Source organism: Actinia tenebrosa, unplaced genomic scaffold (assembly GCF_029948245.1).
Source record: "Actinia tenebrosa isolate PJP-AT-01 unplaced genomic scaffold, QUT_ActTen_1.0 PGA_scaffold3__52_contigs__length_22856419, whole genome shotgun sequence".
Classification (NCBI taxonomy): domain Eukaryota; kingdom Metazoa; phylum Cnidaria; class Anthozoa; order Actiniaria; family Actiniidae; genus Actinia; species Actinia tenebrosa.
In genome coordinates, this window is record NW_028292580.1 from 20,455,762 (window position 1) to 20,477,627 (window position 21,866).

General features: G+C 34.1%; 2 protein-coding genes across 2 annotated transcripts; both read left to right on the forward strand.

Moving 5' to 3' along the window:
- The first annotated feature begins 3,360 nt into the window (after window positions 1-3,360).
- Window positions 3,361-6,696, forward strand: LOC116297779 (ubiquitin-like protein 4A). The gene is made up of 4 exons (XM_031706069.2): window positions 3,361-3,506; window positions 3,712-3,817; window positions 4,974-5,164; window positions 5,773-6,696. Exons 1-4 carry the CDS (start codon window positions 3,459-3,461, stop codon window positions 5,860-5,862), a joined length of 435 nt encoding a protein of 144 aa, XP_031561929.2. The 5' UTR covers window positions 3,361-3,458; the 3' UTR covers window positions 5,863-6,696.
- A 1,792-nt stretch (window positions 6,697-8,488) lies between these two features.
- LOC116297775 (nuclear transcription factor Y subunit beta) lies at window positions 8,489-20,638 on the forward strand. The gene is made up of 9 exons (XM_031706064.2): window positions 8,489-8,599; window positions 8,887-9,360; window positions 16,044-16,105; window positions 16,212-16,277; window positions 16,632-16,699; window positions 16,947-17,076; window positions 17,721-17,817; window positions 18,458-18,531; window positions 18,997-20,638. The coding sequence occupies exons 2-9, from the start codon at window positions 8,913-8,915 to the stop codon at window positions 19,021-19,023; spliced, it is 972 nt and encodes a 323-aa protein (XP_031561924.2). The 5' UTR covers window positions 8,489-8,599; window positions 8,887-8,912; the 3' UTR covers window positions 19,024-20,638.
- The last annotated feature ends 1,228 nt before the right edge of the window (window positions 20,639-21,866 follow it).

Genomic DNA, 21,866 nt, shown 5'->3' on the forward strand with positions numbered 1-21,866 from the left:
CCTGATTTAGGAGTATCCATTCACCTGATTTAGAAGTATCCATTCACCTGATTTAGGAGTATCCATTCACCTGATTTAAGAGTATCCATTCACCTCAATTAGGAGTATCCATTCACCTGATTTAAGAATATCTATTCACCTGATTTAAGAGTGTCCCTTACCCTGATTTAGGAGTATCCATTCATCAGATTTAAGAGTATCCATTCACCTGATTTAAGAGTATCCCTTAACCTGATTTAGGAGCATCCATTCACCTGATTTAAGAGTATCCATTCACCTGATTTAAGAGTATCCGTTCACCTGATTTAAGAGTATTTATTCACCTGATTTAGGAATATCCTTTTACCTGATTTAAGAGTATCCATTCACCTGATTTAGGAGTATCCTTTTACCTGATTTAGGAGTGTCCATTCAACTGATTTAAGAGTATCCATTCATCTGATTTAGGCAAGAGAATATGACTACTAAGAGAAGGAATCCCCGTGTCCCATCATGTGCACACTTTGATGCTTTTTTTAGAATCTATTCTAAAAACATCATATCATCAAGAGGAAATTAACTAAGAGAAGGAATTCCCCCTATATAGCCTTGTAACCATCATGTGCACAGTTTGATGCTATTTTTAAACCATTTGTATTTCTGCACGTGCATTTACTGCGCGTGCGCTCTACGCTGTTTGCTTACGTTTTTGGGGTTTTTCTGTTATTTCGACGACTCTGCCCTGAATATAAATGTGCCCGTCGAAAGCTTAGCAAATACGACAGGAAATTGAAGTCGTAATTAGTTCAACTTTCTAGAGCATTTTTACATTTATTTTCCAAAGCTTTCAACCTACATCGTCATCTTGAGGGCAGATTTGAACATTCGAACATAAGAAAAGCACGAAAAGATGTTAGCAAACAGCGTGGAGCGCGCGCGTACTATGCGCGTGCAGAAAATCAAACGGATCAAATAAATGATATCATTGGATGATATTTTTAGATTAGATTCTACAAATAGCATCAAAGTGTGCACATGATGGGGCACGAGGATTCCTTCTCTTCATATTCTCATGACATCATCTATATATGTAGGGGGAATTCCTTCTCTTAGTTAATTTTCTCTTGATTTAGGAGTATCCCCTCACCTGATTTAAGAGTATCCATTCACCCGATTTATATATAAGGAGTATCCATTCACCTGATTTAAGAGTATCCATTCACCTGATTTAAGAGTATCCATTCACCTGATTTAAGAGTATCCATTCACCTGATTTAAGAGTATCCATTCACCTGAATTAGGAGTATCCATTCACCTGATTTAGGAGTATCCTTTTACCTGATTTAGGAGTATCCCTTCACCTGATTTAGGAGTATCCATTCACCTGATTTAGGAGTATCCATTCACCTGATTTAGGAGTATCCCTTAACCCGATTTAGCTAGGGCTATCCGTTACCCGAACTATAGAAGTATCTCTAAAACCTGATTTGGAGCATCCCTTAGCCTGGTTTTGGATTATCCCTTAATTTGGGACAGTCCGCTGACCAAAAACCCGGAAGCCTGTGGGCTCGTCAAGACGTTTTGCTTTGATAAACAACTGTTTAATCACGCAAGCATGTTATGTCAATCTTTAAGATTTACATGATTATATTGCGATCTTTCACGGTATTATCATATAATTATGTAAATCTTAATTTAATTTATTGCTGGAAGTATGTGTCTAGTTCACAAACGGGGAAGTAGCCTGTGAACATGGCTCTTTGCGAGGGGACTGACTGGGGGGGAGGGGAAGAAATGGGAAGGGGGACTCTGGCAGTTCACAGGCTACGGAAGTACATTTATTTTACTATTTTTTTGGCGCCCTTTCGTTGTCAAAGTTATACAAATTGCATAGTGGTGAATTGGTCTCGATCAGGTCTCGATAAATGCGTATCTTTGTCAAATAATAAGGGACTGGTCATAATATATAGGAGGGGGGGGGGGGCAAAATCAGGGGGTGTGTCACATAATTTTAAGCTCCTTCAAGGGGGTGTGCTGTTGATGAAATTTGACAACTAAAAAGGGTGGGGTATTACAAAATAGAGTAGTATTATAATTATCATCATCTGAATTTCTCAAGGAAATTTGCAGATGCAGAGAATCGGGTTAGGAAGTAGCAATACCTTCGAATGAATAAATAAATAAATAAATAAAAGGGCAAATGAAAAAATATATATTTGTTTATCATATAATTATCCATAAAATACCTATATTTCTCCTCTTCTAAAAACTGATATTTTCACATGTGAAAATAACATGTTATTTTCACATGTGAAAATATCGTTACCATGTGTATTTAAGCTAATAAAAAGCTTGTTAAGTTGATTTTATGGATAAATATATAATAAACAGAATATTACATGGGCGCTTGGAGATACGAAATTTATCTTCTCGTGTTGAAAATCTTTTCAACACTCGAAGATAAATTTCGTATCTCCGCGCGCCCATGTAATATCCTCTCTCTCTATATATATATAAGGAAGCAGAGAAACTTAAAGCATACGAAGACTATGACTGGAAAGAGATACAAGAAAGCGGAATGCTTAAGAAGCAGAGGGTTGCGGTCTTGAAACTCTTTTTAAAAGAAAAAAGAAAAAAAGAAAAAGAGCACAACCTGCTCAAGCGCAAAATGTACAAAAGTGAGAAAGTCCAAGTATTAAATGCTTTAGTTGTCTATGCAGCTTTTAAATACTACGACAAGTACGACAGAGGAAGAGCATGAAGAAGATGGTACTTCACGCGAGGACACTGAAGATGATGATAATTCATGTGAGGACATTAATGAGGATATTGAAGATTTGGATAGCGGCGAAGAAACTGACATTGTTACTCATGAATTAGGAATTACTATACTGATAGTGAGGAAGACGATGACAGAGAAAGAAGAAGCTGAAACAGTCAATGTTACAAGAAGTGTTAGACGTGTGCAACCAAGAAAATCCTTTTGGGATTTAGATTGAAAATATAGGTAAATCTGATCAGAAAAGAATAGAAATCCTGTCCACGCCCCTACCACCCTAAATATGGGTGACCACTTAAAATGGCGGTAACCACAGAAAGCCACAGGTGTCGCATGTGACTTCCGTATCACCCCGGCCCCTCTAAATAAAGCTGCCTTACTAATGGGAACTTTTTTGTCAAAAACGAGCCTCTCAGAAGATTTAAACTAGTGCATTTTAGCACCATGATTCTACAAGGCGTAGAATATCTTTTCTCCTCGATTTAGAGCGGGGAAAAACCATTTCACTGATCGAACTTTCCCCCATCGACTTTCCCCACTAAATTCCCTTAATTTGGGCTTCCTGTGGTCCAAGTCTCTCATCTCTTATATAAGGCCGCGAAACCCAAGCCCCTGATTTCATTTAGGAAGTTGGATAGAGGAACTGAGCTGTTAAAATCAAAGAAGCAAGACGTAAAAAATATATTTTTACCGATAAAAAATGAAGATCAAAGTAAAGATACTTAATGGACAAGAAACAGAACTAGAGGTAACAAATTATCGCTTTTTATCACGTTGAATTATAAAATATTAAAGCTAATATCTCAAGCTTAATTACAAACTGAGTTTACATCCCAAATTTTTTTTTGAAATTTAGGACACTTTATTTAAAAATAATAAAAACATCTATAGAAATTATAATTTCAATAATGTTGGAGTAAATTGAGGAAGGTTAATGTTTTATTTCTTCGTAGGTATCTGAGACAGAGCCTGTATTATCTGTAAAAGCACTTGTATCTAGAGAGATGAATGTAGAAGTTGATGACCAAAGACTTGTCTATCGAGGGAAAACCCTCGCGGGTGAGAGATAAAAATACTGTATGTGATGCCATTTATACTCAGACAGGAAATAGTGGATTGCTATAAGGTCAGAGATGTATTCAGAAAATATTTCTCAATTAAATTTTGTTTTAGCTATGTGTAACCTTTAATTAATGCACACAAGTTGGACAGCTGTCAATCAAAATGTTGTCAATATAAATCCCCCATTTTTCAGATGTAAAATTTTCTTAAGGGAACAAGCTAAATGTGATTAAGACAGCTCTAACGAGATATCTTGTTCTTGCAGTAACTTTTTTGTTTAAGTGAGGGGCTTTTGTTATCGCAAAATAACTTTGTTTCAAACGAACCTTTTTTAAATTAATGTTAATATATGTGAGGGACCACTGTAATTGGCACACGCTGTAGTGGTTTCCCAGCCATTATGTATGTATGTAATTTTTCTTGTGAGTGCGTGTTTGTATGTGTGAGTGGGTTCATGTGTGGGTGTTTGAATGGCGAAGCTAAATAAATAAAAAAATAAATAAATCCCTAGTCAAATAAAAATGCATATGGATACATACAAGAAAAGATACATCAATTTCCGAGAACTATAACAGCACAGGTTGAACATCTTGATTTTTGGAAGATCAGACAAGATCTCTCTTGCACAAAATCTTTGGTGATCTTGGTGATTCTCAAAGGACTTTGCCAGGATCATGTTGAAAGCATTATTTCCAACCATCAGTTTAATGGGAAAGGTGTCACTGAGGAGACATAGTGGCTAGAGCACTTGCCTCCTACGAATGCGACCTGGGTTCGATTACAGGATTCAAGCTCAGAAATGTATGTGAGCAGAGCTTCTTGATGCTTCTCTCCTGTGCTTCAAGGGTCTTTCTTTGGGTTCCCTGCTTTTTCTCCCTCCACAAAAATCAATTTCTAAATTCCAATTTGATCAAGGAACGAGGGACACAGGTTTGTTAGCCACTGGGTATAAAAGCTATCCACGTAAAGACAAAGACAAGGGAGTATTACTGCTTTTCTGCTTCTATGGGATCCACATAATTTCTAGATATCTAGCTTTTTAGCTTCAGTCAATCAAAAGATTCTGAACTCATTTGTACATGCCTGGGTCACATAACTCAAGAAGCTCTCTAACTTTGTTAAATATGACATATTTATTATTTTTTAACTTCAGATAATTGTTGCTTACATGATTACGAGGTTACTGATGGAGCAAAGCTACACTTGTTTGTCAAGAAGTCATCTGAAGTTTCTGAATTAAGAGCAAAATGTTCCAAGACAGATTTTTGGTTGAATTTACGGACATTATTAAAAAGCCATTTCAGCGATGCAGATGCTGAAAAAGTACTACAGAAGTCTAGAGAGGTATGTGTGGGTAGCACAGGCAAAGGTATACTTCTAATGAGCCACCTATTAGCAGCCACTGCTCATATAAGGTGGTTGAGATTTAAACTTTAGGAAAGCGCGGTGATGTTTGCTGCTAATGTGCTGTCTCTCACCAGGTTCAGTGTCATATGTGGCAGCCTTATTTCATGATCAAATCAATATTATTTAGAAGTTAGTTTTTTTTGTATAAGGAGGAAAACGTGAAGACCCACAGAAAAATAAAAAAATCCTCAAAGCATGAGATACTTGTAATAAACAAGCCAATTTACATACCTAGTGAGATAGATAATATTATGATAATGACTACCTTTGGAACTAGCTTGGACTGCGTTGGTGTTTTTTAGTTGAAACAAATGTGTCGTAGTGGATAATTTTATCACCGTAGGTGCGAAAGATAATAGACTGACGTTTCGGACGTTAGTCCTTCGTTGGAGTCAATTTAGGTAATATTATGTTTATTTGGGGAATCAACCTAGAAATGAGTCTCTTAAGGCGTCTTAGATTGAAAAAAAGATTCAACTGATTAATACTGTAAAAAAGACTCAATAATTCTTATCTTAATATTTATACTTTTTTTTCTGTTTCAGGATTTTAATAGTTGGATGGCTCAATTAAGTCTCGATGACATTGAAAGAATGGCTCAAGTACACATGGAAGAGCAATCACCAGGGATATAAAATGATGAACCATTTAACTTTCTTATTTAAAATTATTATAATAAATTATAGAATTATACAGTGTCCCTGAAGATAATCAGGAATTAATGGAATACTTTTATATAGTTAAGGAGACATTTATGCTATTGCTTTTATTATGCATTGTGTAGTTCCAGAAATTATCCATACCAATAACAACAACAACAACAACAACAATAATTAATATTTGGCACTGTATACTAGAAGTACATAGGTGTTTTTTCCCCAAATAGTCAAAAAATATATAAAGATATTTTTTCAATTTCTAAAGTAGCAATAGATAATTACAATTGATTTACATTTGATGTATTTTAGATAATTTGTCGTAATTCAAGCTTTCCAGCTCTTTTGTCTGTGGCAACATTGCCCATCTTCTTGGCTTTTGTATAATTATGTATTTTGGTACAATTTTTTGGATTTTTTTATTCAGGTTGATAAGAAAATGGAATTTGTTGTTTTCACTTAAGAGTTCCAATTGTTTGTTTGTAATTGTGTCAATTTTTTGTAGTAATTTTTTTCATTTGTTTGAGTAGTAGGGACATTTCAAGAGAAAGTGTTTTTCATCTTCAACTTCTTGTTCACATAAAGGACATTATTTTTAAACAGAAATTTTGTAAAAACCCAACCTACCCCCCAGAAATTTCAATTTTCTTCCATACAAACTCTGTAATTTTTTTTGTTTTTCAGACCCCCCTACCCTTGGAAAATTCAAAATTCCTCAGTGGGGAGGGTATGGATAATTTCTGGACCTACACATTGCAATATTCTGTTCCTCTTGTGGCATATTTAAGAAATAAAAAGTACAACTTTTGCAAAGCTCTCTAAGCCTTTTATTGGAAAATCCTATCATACAGTGTACACTAGTCTTCTACGCGGAGGAAGAGGACATGTGAGGGTCCGGTGGAACCAAAACTAATGACAGCCGAGGAGGAAACTAATAACTGTACTCATGTTGTAGTATATATATATAGTAAACAGAGCAGTGAACAAATTAATCTGTTTATTCTTACACCGCTTTGCAAAGATGTAAGATGATATAAATGACATAGGCAATGTTTCTTTTATAATTAGAGAATAGCAATCTATAAAAGATAAAGATAATGTTGTAAAAATAATTAATATTTTGCTAACACATTTTTGTCCAAAAAGTTGAACAAAAAATGCAGCATTTTATCTGGTCTCCTTACACAGCCACTATCGGTGTCATCACACAGCGCTCACTCTCATAAGTAGCTACTTAGGCGAGTGAGCGTTGTGATACAACACTAATAGCGACTGCGTTGGAGACTAACTAGATCTAGCACATTTATGGTCATTAAAACCATTTGAATATTCTTGATAAGGTTTTCAAAAATAAAATTTTTATTTCGATTGATGGAATTATTGCTTGTATATTTTGTTGAAATAATATGGTAGTTTTTAAATCATATATTTTTCATTTAAAATATTAAATCCTTGATAGCTTACATGTGCTACTTTCCTTTATGGGATATATCAATAGAAAAAAGACCGCCAGAAAGACAAAAACTTTGAAAAACATTAATCACATAAAAAAGAAAGAATTACAAAATGAAAAGGAAAAAAGGGAGAAAAGAAAAAAATTAAAATAAATAAAATACTCCAACCTCCCCCTCCCTCCTTGTCATCAGACCTCCTTGTCATCAGAGAATGTATCAGGATTCAAAGAAAAAACTCGGGAGAACGTTTCCTACTTTTTTCGAGTAAAAGAAAAGAGAGAAAAATAAAGAAGGAATTCGAAAAAAGTAAAGGGAAAAATGCATTTTCCTTCTACCTTCCCCTCTCATGTTACCAAATGCTTTTTTCTAGTTTTTCCATTAAACTTGACTGCTTTACTAGTAGAGCAAAAAAAAATTTGCATCGGGCTGGTTTGAGAGTAAAAGGAATTTATTCATATCTTTTTGTTTTAATGGACCATTGCGAATGGTAAATACTCGACAAGAATGCATTGAAAATGTGTCAATAAAGTACGTCCGAAGACAGGTGACGCAGTACTTCACACACTTGAAAATACTTCAATCGCTTCAGGCCCATTTTCTACCTAATTTTCCAAACTTCACACTTAAGATAGCATTAATGATACTTTTCCTCTTCAAAAATATGACCTCTTTAAAATATTACATTCTCATTCTTAAGATTTAATGTATTCTTTTCAATTCGCTTGAAAGCGAATTTCGCCTCCGGCCTGACCATTATCGTCTGAACTGATAAATAATTAATTGCCCTAAAACACGGAATGCCAAGTTTCGATGATTTAAAATGATATATTTGACCTATATTTTCATATAAATAGTATATTAGAACTATGAACAATTATTTTGCAAAATAAATTAAGAATGATCGATAAAATGAGCTATAATAACGAATCCGAAAAATTAAATTATTCCATCATTCGATTATTCGATCGTTCGCGGTGAAAACAAAGAAAGCCCGATATATGTAAAACTGTATTACTTACAAGGATTCTGATTGGTTAGTATTGGAAGGTTAGGATATATCGAGTGTTGTGATTGGTTGTTTGAGTGATGGGGATGGTTTGATTGACAGGTGTGGCAAGGCTTGTGGTTTGGTAGAGCAGCTTGTTTGTGAGTGGTGAAGAAGAAAGAGCAAACAGCCAGTCGCGTTCGTTCTCCAACTCGCGTTTTCGTTGGCTCTTTCAACTCAAACGAAACACCGGTCAGCCAACAAAAAAACGAGAAAGGTTTGTTTTACCTTCACGCCCTCCACCAATAATATCTAAGCTTTTGAGATTCACTTCTTTTTGCTTTTTTCGAGCGGGCTTTTTCGATGCATTTGAAGCATTTGGTTACTAGTTTCAGCGAGCGAAAATACCTTCTCCTGATTTCGCTCGTTCCTTATCGTAAAAGTCGGCCGAGTCAATGTTTTCCATGTCCTAATTGCTCTCTTATTGAACTTTCAAACTGCTAAAAGTGTTTACAAAGATTAAATGCTATAATTCTTTGGTTTTTTCCTTTCTAAAATGATCAGGTTAGAAGAGCTTTTGAGTCAAACTTATGGAATCAGTGGAGGACCAAGCGAGGACCGAAACCGAAGGGTTGAGTTCTCAAACCGGTCAAGAAGCGACTACACAGTCAAATTTCCCGCAAAATGTCCCTCACTATACACAAGCGGCAGCTACAGTTCCCAACGGTAACGAAGTAGTAGGAATAGCTACAGTTGGTCAAACTATCGAAACTCCGCAAGACCAAGGCGAAGGAATGAGCGAAGATGTAACCCAAACTGGACTTGGAATCCCGAATGTTTCTGGGGTGCAAGTTGCTGTTGCTGTGTCTTCAGCTGATGGCGTTAGTGTAGTTGCTGGGAGCCTAGCTAATGCTGGGGCTGCTGTCGAAAGAACAGAAGATGGAGGTGGAAATATGGTGACTTCTTTACAGCCAGATTATAGTCTAGGAAGTCATTTAGGAGCTCAGAATTATGTGATGCAAGGGAGTCCTACAGATGGTGAGTACCAAGGAGTCTTTGTTTTGTTTTCTTTTGTTTGATATTATCGTTCTTAATGTCATTTGATTCCATAGTTAACTATTAAATAATTTTTTTAAATAATATTGTCTAGACATCAAAGTTAAAAATCATCCAAAAGCCATACATTAAAATTGTTATCCCATGCAAAGAAAGCCTAAGTTTTAAGCTTTTATTTATTTTTGTTCTGAAATTTATATTAAAAACTTATTCAAATTCTACCGGAAAATTCATCTCAGTGTCCAAATACGCAGCTGGCGTTCTCTTATATTTCATTTTAACTTTCAAATTATTATATTATTATTTCTCCTTGTTTCCATTGATAAAATGGAGGAAAATTTATCTTGCTATTAAGTCTGTGCTGATTGGCTGAAATTTTCTCCATTTCATTCACAAGTTAGTGTTGTTGGTGGTGATTTTTGGACTGCACTCTTCATTCTTGTGTAACCATTAGTATCTTGATATTATACCGTTGTATACCGCCTGGTTGTACAAAGGGTGGATACCTGTAGCGCTATTCAACGGATAAATATTGGATCCAGTGGATGAATCTATTGGATAATATGCATTGTATTATCCACTAGATAAGGATTTATCCATCAGATAGTGCTAATTCAACCTTTGTACAACCGTGCCCAGAAATGTACTTAAGAATATTTACAAGTCTTTTGGGCAGAGGTAGTTTGAGATACCTGTCTTACTGACCTAGTCTGTTAGACATCAGTTAAATGATCCCACATAGAGATTGGTTTGTTCCACCATATCACATGGGAAGGTTGTAAAATGCTAGTAAGTCATTGGGTAGAGTCTGTCTATAAACACCTGTCACACATCAGTAAAATGATCCCACATACAGGATGTATGTGTTCTACTAAGTCGTTAGGTAAAATGATCCTGCAAAAGGAAAGATATGTTCCTCTGTATCAATGAAAGTCTGTGAAAGTTATGATATGATTCCAAGTTATTGGGAAGGTGTATCTTATAAACATATGTACAGGCATCAGCACATGCAGTGGTCTGAAATGAGAAAACATTATGCCAGAGCTAAGGAGGTTTATTGATTGCAAACATATAATCTAGAAGTACCTGTACTGGATATGGTGGTCAGACATCAGTAGTGATCTTTGCTTAGAGAACAATATAGGATATGTTGACTTCCTCTTTATTTATTTATATGAGTCTAATGAGTAAGAAAGCTATAAAATGATTGCAAAACATAATGTATAGGAGTACTGTAATTTATAAACATCTGTACAAGATATCCCCATCAGAAGTGAAAATGCCAACGAGAAGAGTATAGGATATTAAATATATAATTTATTTAAGTACAGTGATTTCATCTTGCTGTTAAGTCGATATCTATCTAATTGAGATAAGTAAGCACTAATTCAGTTGTTTTTATTAAACTATTGGACTGTGATATTATTTTATGGAATTACTCTTTTAACCTTCAGCTTTTTCAATATTTTGACACTGTAGTCTAGGATCTTATTTCATGAATCTGTGAAAGGTATATTTAGAATTGGAATCATAAGCAACATACACAGACTCAGTATTATTACATTTATCACCTAGGTGTGAAAAAGACAAGCACTGTTAATGAGCATTACACTACTGAGTCTGAGTATGTTGCTTCCAATTACGATACTAGTGTGAATGAGGCCTATAGTTTTAACTTCTCTCTTGTGCTCCAAGTCTGGTTTTTATCAGTACTTCAATAAACAATTAAGAATTTCTAAATTCCAATCCTAAAAAAAATATAGTTTTCATTGATGAAAGTGATGTGAATGATATGGGCATGACTGTAGGCTCATCTGTATGAACAGCTTGATAATGATAAATATCCATGACTCATTGTGGTCTTATACTGTATATGATGCAATGTCTGTTCAATTGATGTGTAGACAATATGTAATAGCTTTCTTGTAGACTAGCATCAGTGAGCCTGATTTAATTGTTGAATTGTTTTTTAGAATTAAAAAAAAAAAAAAAATTGGCATTGAGGCTGTCAAGTTTTACAGAAAGAAAAAAAGCCTGATATTATTAGTCAAATTCCTTGAATCAACGGATAGTTTCATCAAACTGTGCTTGTGTGATGCAGAGTCCATAAATCAAAACCTAGACATCATCATCTGGCTCTACTGAGCTTAACACAATGCTATAAAATAATGGCTGGTGACTGGCCAAATTAGTTTTAGCTGGGTCATACCTCATTTCTGGCTCAACTTTACTGGTCAAAATGACCGGTAAGGCAAAGATTTGACCGGACAAGTTCCAATTCTTAGTTGATGTTGTTTGATGTCTGTACGTTATTTCTTAAGCCCTGCTACATCATCTCCCTTGATTCCTGGTTGAAACATCATGGTGTTTTGTTACAAACGAACCTAATAATATCAATCTTACTTTTAATTTCCTTGAGTGTGTTGTCCTACTGCCTCAAAGGTATCATCACCTATCATGGTAGCTTGTGTGTCCCTATAATAACTAGAGCTATGTCCACTGCAGTCTTGCACTCCTGTTAGGGCCACCCATGACAGGTTGAAGAAAAGAGACCAGAAAAAGGTGGAGTTTGTACATTCATGTAACAATGTACAAACTCTGCCTATCAAAACATCAAAGTGAAGTGCTAATACCTAATAGGTTAGTGGTAAAGATCACAATTCAAAATTTTCAAAAAGATGTTGAAAAGAAATCAAAAACTTGTGGAAGTGTTTACTGAAACCACCATAGTGCAATAACCTTTGCACAAATACTCAGAAATAGAACTTGTTCTTGAAACATTCGTTCTTCTTTTGTCACTTTTGTTTACTTACAGTACTGTATTCGCAACCTAAAATAAGAAATAATCTGACTTATCTTTGAACTAAACTCATATTACCCTCACAATAACTTGTCATAGTTTCATAAAAAAGATTGTAATTCTCTCTTTATTGTATGATTTCTCTGATGCTCATAAAAGATTAAAATACAGAATGATGCAAAAGATAAAGAATGAGATAAGATAGCACAAGATGTGGTGTTAGCTCATTTGACATACAATTATTATTTTAACCTGGGCCTCTGTGCATGGATGAATTGTTGACTGGATTCCTTTACAATTCACCTTTTCGGTGCTAGCCATCACTGGGTATAAATTGTTTTAGATTGTGTTACGGTCACCAAAAAGTTCTGACATTGTTCTCGAATTTCTGTACAAATGTATTGACTCTAAAAGAACTATTTACTTGGTTAATGTTTAGTTAGTTCTCTAAATACAAGTAAATGATCATTTTTCTAGCTTGATTGAAGCTTTTCTTACTGCTGTTAAGAGAGCTAACTAAAGAAATCTACCTAAATTTTCTCTTTAAACTCAGTGAATTTGTATGGGAATCTGAGAACAATGTCCGAACTTTTTGGTGAATGTAACACAATCCAAGCTAGCACCGAAAAGGTGAATTTATGATGCTCAAATAGATTGGAAAAATATTGGAAAGAAAAAAATGAATAAATTAAAAAATATATTTTTAAAAAAAGGTTTAATATAATTATCATGTTAATTTAATTTTTGCCTCTAAACCACAGATCTGTAAAAATGTTATCTTACTGATATTTGTTGAAATGATATGTTAAATAATTATTGTAAAAAAATTGCAGCTTTTGTCTTAAAAAATATTCAGTTTATCCCACAATGGCTCAGTTGAACAGCTTTCTTATTCACTTGCAGTTACATGACAATTTTCTAAAATATTATCTAATATTATTCTCCTGTTCATAAGAAGCTCAAACCTTTGAGTTTGTAAGAAAAGAAGTAATTTCAAACTAAAATTTATTAGATTCTTCATTTTTTGATATAATATGTGTGAATGGAATTACATTCCAATCTTGACCCATATGTTGAACTTTAATTAATATTATTCTTGAGTTAGTAACATCTAATATTTGATTTGTTTTTTATATGAGCTAGCACTTTAATTTAATATATACTATTGGGATAAAATAGTGAGAGCTTATAATTATTGTACTTTAAAGTCTGATAATTATATGAATAGAATCTATCACAAATCAAAGTTTCAATCCTATTAGTTTTTACTTTACTGTCGTGTAATATCGCTAACAAGGAGACAATCTTTTTAGCCCTGGTAATCAAACATTAATCATCTCAAGGTGTTCCAGCTGCTTGGATCATTTTCCTTGTTTACTTCCCATGTATTTTCTAAAATTTTGTCATTTTTTTGTCCTTAAAATATTTGAAAAGGACATAACTTTCAAATTAAACCAAGCCCAAATGTTTTTGTCTGTTATTATGATAAGAATTTTTTTCGGAAAGAAATTCTTTTCATTGCATCGTAAACATGGATTTATTTTTCTCGTGTTAGTTTATAAATATTTTATTACAATACTCTATTGGGCTTTACCCTCTCGTTAATTATTAATCCATACTTTTGTTCCTCAAGATATATTATAACAAACCTTCTGCTCGATGGAACTGTAACATGGACATTTTCTTTATTTTTAGGTGTTTTTATTGTCTCAAACAAACATCCCACATTTTATATCTTAAGAATTCTTTTTTGGTGTTCTTACAAAAGAAACAAGCTCTTGAATTTAGAGACCTTGTGTATTTTTGTCAGTTTTTTTGAGATTCTGTCACCGTAAATAATAGAGTATGGTCTACAAGGAGATAGAAAAGATACATTGTTATCTAGTAAATTGACAGTAAATCAACCAATCAAACTGCCATAGTATTATCTGCTAGATAATTTTTATCTTCTTATGAATAGCATAACAAGAATCTGCAGGACTTAATTAGCTAATTAGAAGCCAGTGATTAGATCATCCTGTTTGATCCAGAGCTTCAATACATGTACTGTCTAAAATCATGAATATGAACATGGGGTACAACCCTACATTCAATCCTGGATTAAGCTACGAGCCTGCATTTTTTGGACCTTACAACCACCTACCATACACTAAAGGTTTGTCTTCATTCTGTGTCATAATGATTCCAGCTTGCATGATCAATGCTATTATATTAAGCTACAACATGAAGATTAAAAAAAGGTGGATTGGTTCTCTAGTGATTGGCTGTTGATCTAGGCCACCAATAATCCATAGAAAGTTTTGCTGACTTCCAATCATTTTTAATAGAGTTTATATTGTAAGAAGACATTCTATAAACTAGCAGAAATTGACTGCCCAATGGTAAAATCAATGCACTACTTTGCCAATCAGTGGCTCTACGATTAATGTGATGTCCAACTGATGTTGATGATGCTCTCAATTTTAAGCTTTGTTCTTCAATCTATTGATTCTTATTGGAATTCTAACTAATACTATGGAATATTGTTTTCCTGTCTTATTTTTTTAACCTGTAAAAAATAGATCTTTGAGTCAGAATATTATAGATAAATACTTCGTTGCAATATTCAAATCCATCCTTTAGAAAATATTTATCAAAATGTTAACTTGATAATCTGTATTTTTTTGGAGCAAAACGATTTTAAAAAAGATAATTCAAATTAGCATACCAGTGCTCAAAAATTTTGATTTTAGTACCAAACCAATAATTTTGTGTTTATTTTAATGTATTTTGGTTCCATCACTACAAATCAAGCTTGCATTAGCTCTAAAGTAGAGTTCCAAACATACTCATGCTTTGAGTACTTTGATTCCAGTTATTATAACACTTAGGGCTTTGCTGATTATTACCCCAGGCTTTAATACTAAATATGTGACAAGAATAAACAACATTATATTATATCTTGCATATCTTACAATGCAAACATTTATAGTGAGATATAATACTCCAACATGCTAACTCCACCAGAATATTGACATGGGAAAAGCTTGATTTAAAATTTTTTGGTCGTGATGTAAAACTACAAGAAAATTTTCTAATATTTGGCAGGTAAAGCTTCTTGTGTAATAAGACCATTTGAATGAATTTTAGATTCAAGAATTTAGAGTAGAATCAATGTTTATATGGTTATTTTATACTCTGTTTATTAGACAGTAGAGGCTGTAAAATTCAATTTGTATAGGAAATCACAAGATCTTGAGTACAATTTAGAATTTATAGGTACGAGTGATATTTTGAAAGTTTTCGAAATTGGATGTGGCTCATAGAGGAGTCCAATTTGAGAACTTTTGAAACACCATGGTTATACAAAATTCAGAATTGTCACGAAGGTCGTGCAATTTTTGGTTTATGATACGCTCAACAAAACTGAGACTCTATGGAGTACAATTTTGGATTTGATTGTACTCCTCTTGTCCAATAAGAAACAAGTAATTTTGTTTTTATCATTTATTAAAAAATACACCACTAGTCTAAACACTTCTCACAAACCTACATCACTGAAGCTCTGCCATAAGAATAAAAAATATCATTTACTTTTTCAGCACAAGTATATTCTCATTATAGTGTGACTGGTTTTTTCCTTGCTTTTTTCTTCTATTTTTCTTCCTTTTTTCCATTCTTTTTTTCTTCTTTTTTTAATTTTTTAATTTTTTAATTTTATTTCCTTTTGGTCCCTAGTTGAATCTTCCTCCCGCTTCCATTTGTTTTGTTTCCTATTTTTTATTTCCTTCTTTTATTTTCTGTCTGTTTCTTTTATTCTTTTGTTTATTCTTTTATTTATTCTTTGTTTTAAAACTTAATGGCTAGTTGGTTTTATATTTTGTAGAGGGACAAGACCTTGATGATGGTGAAGAAAGAGAATCAAGAGACGATGTCCTAAGAGAACAGGTACAGGAGATCCTCAAGTGATCAAATTAAAACAAAATGTAATAAGCAGACTTATTATAACACCAAGGAAAAACTAACATATTTACTGTTTCATTTTCTGGTTTAGGACCGATTTCTTCCCATAGCAAATGTTGCTAGAATAATGAAAAAAGCAATTCCTGAAACAGGAAAGGTAAGTTTATACATATGCATGCAGCTTTCTTCTAGAGTGTTCGATATTTCAATAGTAACTTATAAAATTTATATTTACTATTTAATAGTACGAAACTAATACAATGTTTATGATGCATGGAGCAGTCAGAGGATTAGGTAATTTTTAAGTAGAGGCTCTCAACGAAATGGATGGCTATGTTCTTTACTAAATTAATATTAATTTTGCATTTGATCGTGAAACAGCCAGCGATGAGAAGTGAAGTACCCGGCAATCACGCACAGATAGTTGCCCTCTATTAAAACTCTGTACACTACTAATTCATTTTATCCTCATGCATGTTTTTAATCTTTGTCTTTCATTTGTCTTTTACAGATAGCTAAAGATGCTAAAGAATGTGTTCAAGAATGTGTGTCAGAGTTTATTAGTTTCATAACTAGCGAGTATCCTTTATTTAACTTTGAAATAATGTGGGAGGACTTTGCAACTGACTTGTAAAAAATATCAAAACTGTGACCCAAGAGGTGAGGGGAGAACGCACTACTGCTATGCTGCATTTAATTCCCTTGCAAAATATACATGATTGTATTAATTCTGTTACTAGCAGAAGCAGTGATATGAAAGCAGTAGAGCTGAAGTGATGTACAGTCTGTTTCTATTGTGGAATTTTCCTTAACAGCTTTGTTTCAGAGCAAGTGAAAGATGTCACCAAGAAAAGAGGAAAACTATAAATGGAGAAGATATTCTGTTTGCCATGCAAACTTTAGGATTTGATAACTATGTTGAACCCCTTAAGTTGTACCTGCAAAAGTATAGAGAGGTTAGTTCAGTATATAGAGCAGAGTGTGAGTGGCTGAAAAATTATGGAACAAAATATAATCCAAATTAAGATCACATAATCTCGAGTACAATTTCGTATTGTGTAGTTCCAGAAATTATCCATACCTTCCCCACCTCCCCCTCCCCTTCCCCCCCCCCCCCCTCCCACAGAGGAATTTGGAATTTTCAAGGGGTAGGTGGGTCAGAGAAAGAGCAAAATTACAGAGTTTGTATGGAAGAAATTTGGAATTTCTGGGGGTAGGGGGTATGGATAATTCTTGGAATTACACATTTATAGGTACTAGTGATGTTTTGAAAGTTTTCAAAATTAAGTCCAATTTGAGAATTTTCAAAACATCACAAGTTATCTATAAATTCCAAATTGTACGATAAGATTGTGCAATTTTTTGCAACTTAATTGGGACTCTACAGAGTACAATTTGGGATTCAATACTCTTCTTGTCCAATCAGAATCGAATAATTTTGTTGAGTGTATTTATATAAAAATCTAATCTCTGTGAACATCTAATATGACGTGCCATGATTATGATGGTGTCATTAACCTCGCCTTTTGTGATTGTAGTTAGTAGTGTTTCATAGTTTCGTAAGACATGTTATTCACTTGATATGGTAATTCTTTTTCAGTCTATAAAAGGAGAGAAATCTTCTATGCCTAGTACAGGAGAAGGTAGAGAAGACATGGAAGATGGGGATCATGATTTACAATCCACCTTTCAAGTTTGTATGTACTAGAAAAATGTAGAACTAACAAAAGATTATATAGAATAATTTATCTTTGTTTTGTCACTAGCTGAAAGGTGAGCTCTGGTTGTAATTCACCCACCGGTACAGTATCCTAAAAATCATGCATTCTAATTGGCTGCGCAGGTGGGGGGTATTTTTTATCTCTGCCTACAGTTTGATATCCTGACGTAAGGCTTACATCTTCCAAGCCACACATGAGAAAACAGATTGTTAAATAACAAAACAGACTGCAAAACAAGTAAAATGGGGGGGAATAAGTTATTTACTTCCTTACGTCCAGACAATAAAAAAACCTGTGCCCTCGGTCTTGAAAGCGGACCTAGGTCCCTAACAACCCTATATAACGTCCATATATTCAAGATTTCAGGCACAGTTTTTCTCTATCTGGAACGACTTTAGGCTGGTGAATAACATATATATCCCTCTAATATGTTAGAGATAAGAGAGTGAACCTTTATTTGCACAGTCTTCAGGTTACCCCTGCGACGGTCCTATATTACATGAAATATAACCCAAAAGATTTATTCCTAAACTCAGCATCTTGCAACAATTCATTTTCAAGGTCTCAAAGTCTTGAGCAGTTAATGTTAGCTAATTCGTTATTGCTTTATTTGCAGCCCATATTCATGCTTCTATGATACCTGCAGATCAAACACCAACAACAATCTATACCCAAGCCTACCAGCCTACAGTAAGACTATTAGTTAATGTCTAAATGAATGAAATAATTTTGCAGCAATAATTTCCATCATCAATAACATCATATTACACTATCACTTATATTACATATACTGTGTAATAAACTCGCAGGAGTGTTTTATCAGAAGTGTTTAAAAATACAAGGCATAGGCGAGTGTTTTTAGACCTGATAAAACGCGATCTGCGAGTTTATAAAACGACTTAAAAAACTCATGATGTATGTTTTCATATTGTACCGAATTCTTTACGAAGTGAACCAAGTTTGATAGGGAAAATCCAAGTTAAAGTTTATGCATAAATGAAGACGAATCTACAGTATATCAGATATAAAACCTCCTTCATGGTCATGATTTCTATTGTTTGTTGAGTTTTTTAAATACTATATTATCATCATCATCTTTATCATCATCACCCTATAACATCGACTAACTGTCTTCATTTTTGTTACCATTTCCAGATGCAGCAACCTATGCCATTCCAGTAACAAGATTCAAATATTGAGGCCAGCATTTATTCTGTATATAATTTTTAAGTGTGCTAAAGCAATCTTTTATACATATATTGTATATTCTCAAGCATAAAACAGGCATGGCCAGTCGTAATCAACTGACAAGGCTTGGGTTGCCTGTGGAACGGAGGCACTCTAGAATTGGAGAAGATTAATTTATTCTCCCATTCACTGCTCTCTGAAAAAAGAACTCAAACAGAGAAAAAGAAAGAGAGAGAGAGAGAGAGAGAGAGAGAGCTATTCACTCGCATTATGCATATCGTCATCTACAAAATCAAGTAGAGGATTGAAGTGAGCTTAGTAAGAGTTATCTGGTTAGTCAAAAAGTGAAATTAATCCTTGTTTTGTCAATTGCCCTATTTCACTATGACGTCACATCAAAATAATTGTTTAAACGCAAAGGATCATGGTCGTCGGAGGGGGTCAAATCAACGCAAATTCACCGAAAATTGTTCTAAAACCCGTATCAATCTACGAAGAGAAGTAGAATAGCCAGCAAACTCTCAGAAAAAATTTTAGTACTTATTAACACATATTATATCTGAAAACCAGGCCATTTTAGATTAAACTGTTTCGCTAGGAGCAAATTTTGTTGAATTTTCTATTGGATTTGGCGATTCTATCCCCCACATAAACAAGCAGTGACGTCATAGTGAAATAGGACAATTTACATACTCATTTCCCAGGATCAACTTGAACAGTAGCAGTAGTAGTTATTCATATAATAGTACAATATATATGTACACGAAAAGTAGCTCCTGACGATAATCCACTGATATATATACACTACACTAATTATTATCAACTATTTTGGCTTTGCAGTCATTCATTCCCTGCAATGCTATGAAACTCGGTATTTAAAACTATTGAAGTTTATATTTCAATACTCGAGTCTGGATACTTAGCTATAGGACGTAGTCCTTGATTCTATCTTTACTGGAAATCCTGTCATTTATCTGTCTATTATATCTGCTTGTAAAGGGCGTAGTTGGTGATAGAGTTAATGGGCCACTTAATTCTTGCTCACGTATTTTTATTTCAGCATGTATTTATTATGTCCTTCCCCACATTATTTTGAATCCAGCCAAGCAAACCTCACGCACTTCTCAAAGCTTCGTTGCTAAAATCCATTTCCTTACAAAATGGTATTATTACAATAGAGGTTTTGCAATAGAATCCCTTTATATATACTTTCAAAAATTGAATTCTTTCTCGTGTAAAACGATTCAGCGTTCCTGGCATCCAACATGGTTACTCTCACGTGATGGTACTAAACCTTTATTCGTTGATTCTGTTCCCTTAACATCTCCTTGATTGCATGTAATACCTTTGAATAATATTCTAATAATATCGGGACATCTTCGACATAAAAAGTATGTGCATATAAATTATTAGCTATTATTAGAAAGCCCAGCATGTATTTACAAGTATCAATATTATATAATTTGTAAAAGAAGAGTATACACCCTAGCGAAGGAGTGATCATTACTTAACGAGTGTCAGATGTACATCATCAAAAATATTTTAAAGCCGCATTAAACTTTCCATTAAGCTCGGGATACTGTTGTAGTCCGGCTGTTAACGTCAAAAATTGTTCACTTTAGTGATAAAAGCATGAAACTTGGCATGATTGCTAACCTCCCTGGGACTAACATTTCTGGATATGGGGCCAAGCGAAATTGAGTAAATACGAAACAGGGTTTACTAATCAAGTCGTACAGATCGATCACTCGCATTGAAAGCAATGGGGATTTCTTGTTGCTTAGAGTGGTTTTTATAAACCCGTGATGTAATGTTCCAAATACGAGTTGCTGTATTCTATTGGGGTTTCAAAATCCTCGTGGAATTTCAATCCTCTTTTTGTTATGTTTGTTTTTATTTCAAAGTCCGAGTAGTAGGACTTACTTGAAATATTTCAAACTACTGGAACTTTGAAATGGGTGTGGTCGTATTTGATGGGGGTTTCAAACTACTGCACGTGGAACAAATAAGAAACCGTGGTTGGTCGATGAGCTCATGAATAATTAATGATATAAGATATACACTTTAGCTTTGTTGTGGAATGTGACGGTCCGGGTGAGTGTAGTCTTGAGAAAGACTGTTGTTGGTGGTGACGGACGTTTCGACAACACTTTGTTTCACGGGTTTATGAAAACCACTCTATAATTTAGAGGATCTTGATTTTATGGAGGGAGGAGAACAAGAGACCCAGAGGAAAACGCGAGACCTGGAGGAGAACCCTCGAATGAATGCGGAAACCCAACAAACTCGGAGTTCTGGAATCCAACAGCAATAAGATAACGTTGATACAGCTATTTCTAAAAAGGGTGAATATCGCATATTGAATAGTGCATTCCAAGACCAAAGTGCATTGTGGGTCATAGTGACATTGCCTATTTTTCTATTTTTAGTGTATTCCATCTGAAACAATATACTAACTACATGTAGAGTTAATTGCTGTATATTTACTTTAGGAATGCACTATTCTGTATGCACTATTCAGTATTCAACCTTTTTTTAAATAGCTGTATACTTTCATTTAATTGCACATCAAATGCTTACATCTTTTCGTAAGACATAACCAAGCCTTATCATTCTTTCAAGAGCTTTTCTAGTTCTCTGGTTTATTACAGTTCAAAATTAAACCATTCAGTTTACTTTCCATTTTGTCAGGAAATTTTCATTTATGACTTTAGTAAACTTTGCAAAGTTTTAATATGTCTTTAATACGTTTTCGATATAACGACACTTTTAGCTGATTTTCAGATAATTCTGACAAATAAGATTTACTTGATCTATCAGGTTTTCATAGCAAAATT

Excerpts from the sequence above, each read along its gene's own strand:
- LOC116297779 (XM_031706069.2), top strand. The coding sequence starts at position 3,459 with ATGAAGATCAAAGTAAAGATACTTAATGGACAAGAAACAGAACTAGAG. Across the intron at positions 3,507-3,711 it reads GACAAGAAACAGAACTAGAG|GTATCTGAGACAGAGCCTGT; the intron begins GTAACAAATTAT and ends ATTTCTTCGTAG. Across the intron at positions 5,165-5,772 it reads TACTACAGAAGTCTAGAGAG|GATTTTAATAGTTGGATGGC; the intron begins GTATGTGTGGGT and ends TTTCTGTTTCAG.
- LOC116297775 (XM_031706064.2), top strand. The coding sequence starts at position 8,913 with ATGGAATCAGTGGAGGACCAAGCGAGGACCGAAACCGAAGGGTTGAGT. Across the intron at positions 16,700-16,946 it reads ATTAGTTTCATAACTAGCGA|AGCAAGTGAAAGATGTCACC; the intron begins GTATCCTTTATT and ends GCTTTGTTTCAG. Across the intron at positions 18,532-18,996 it reads CCCAAGCCTACCAGCCTACA|ATGCAGCAACCTATGCCATT; the intron begins GTAAGACTATTA and ends TACCATTTCCAG.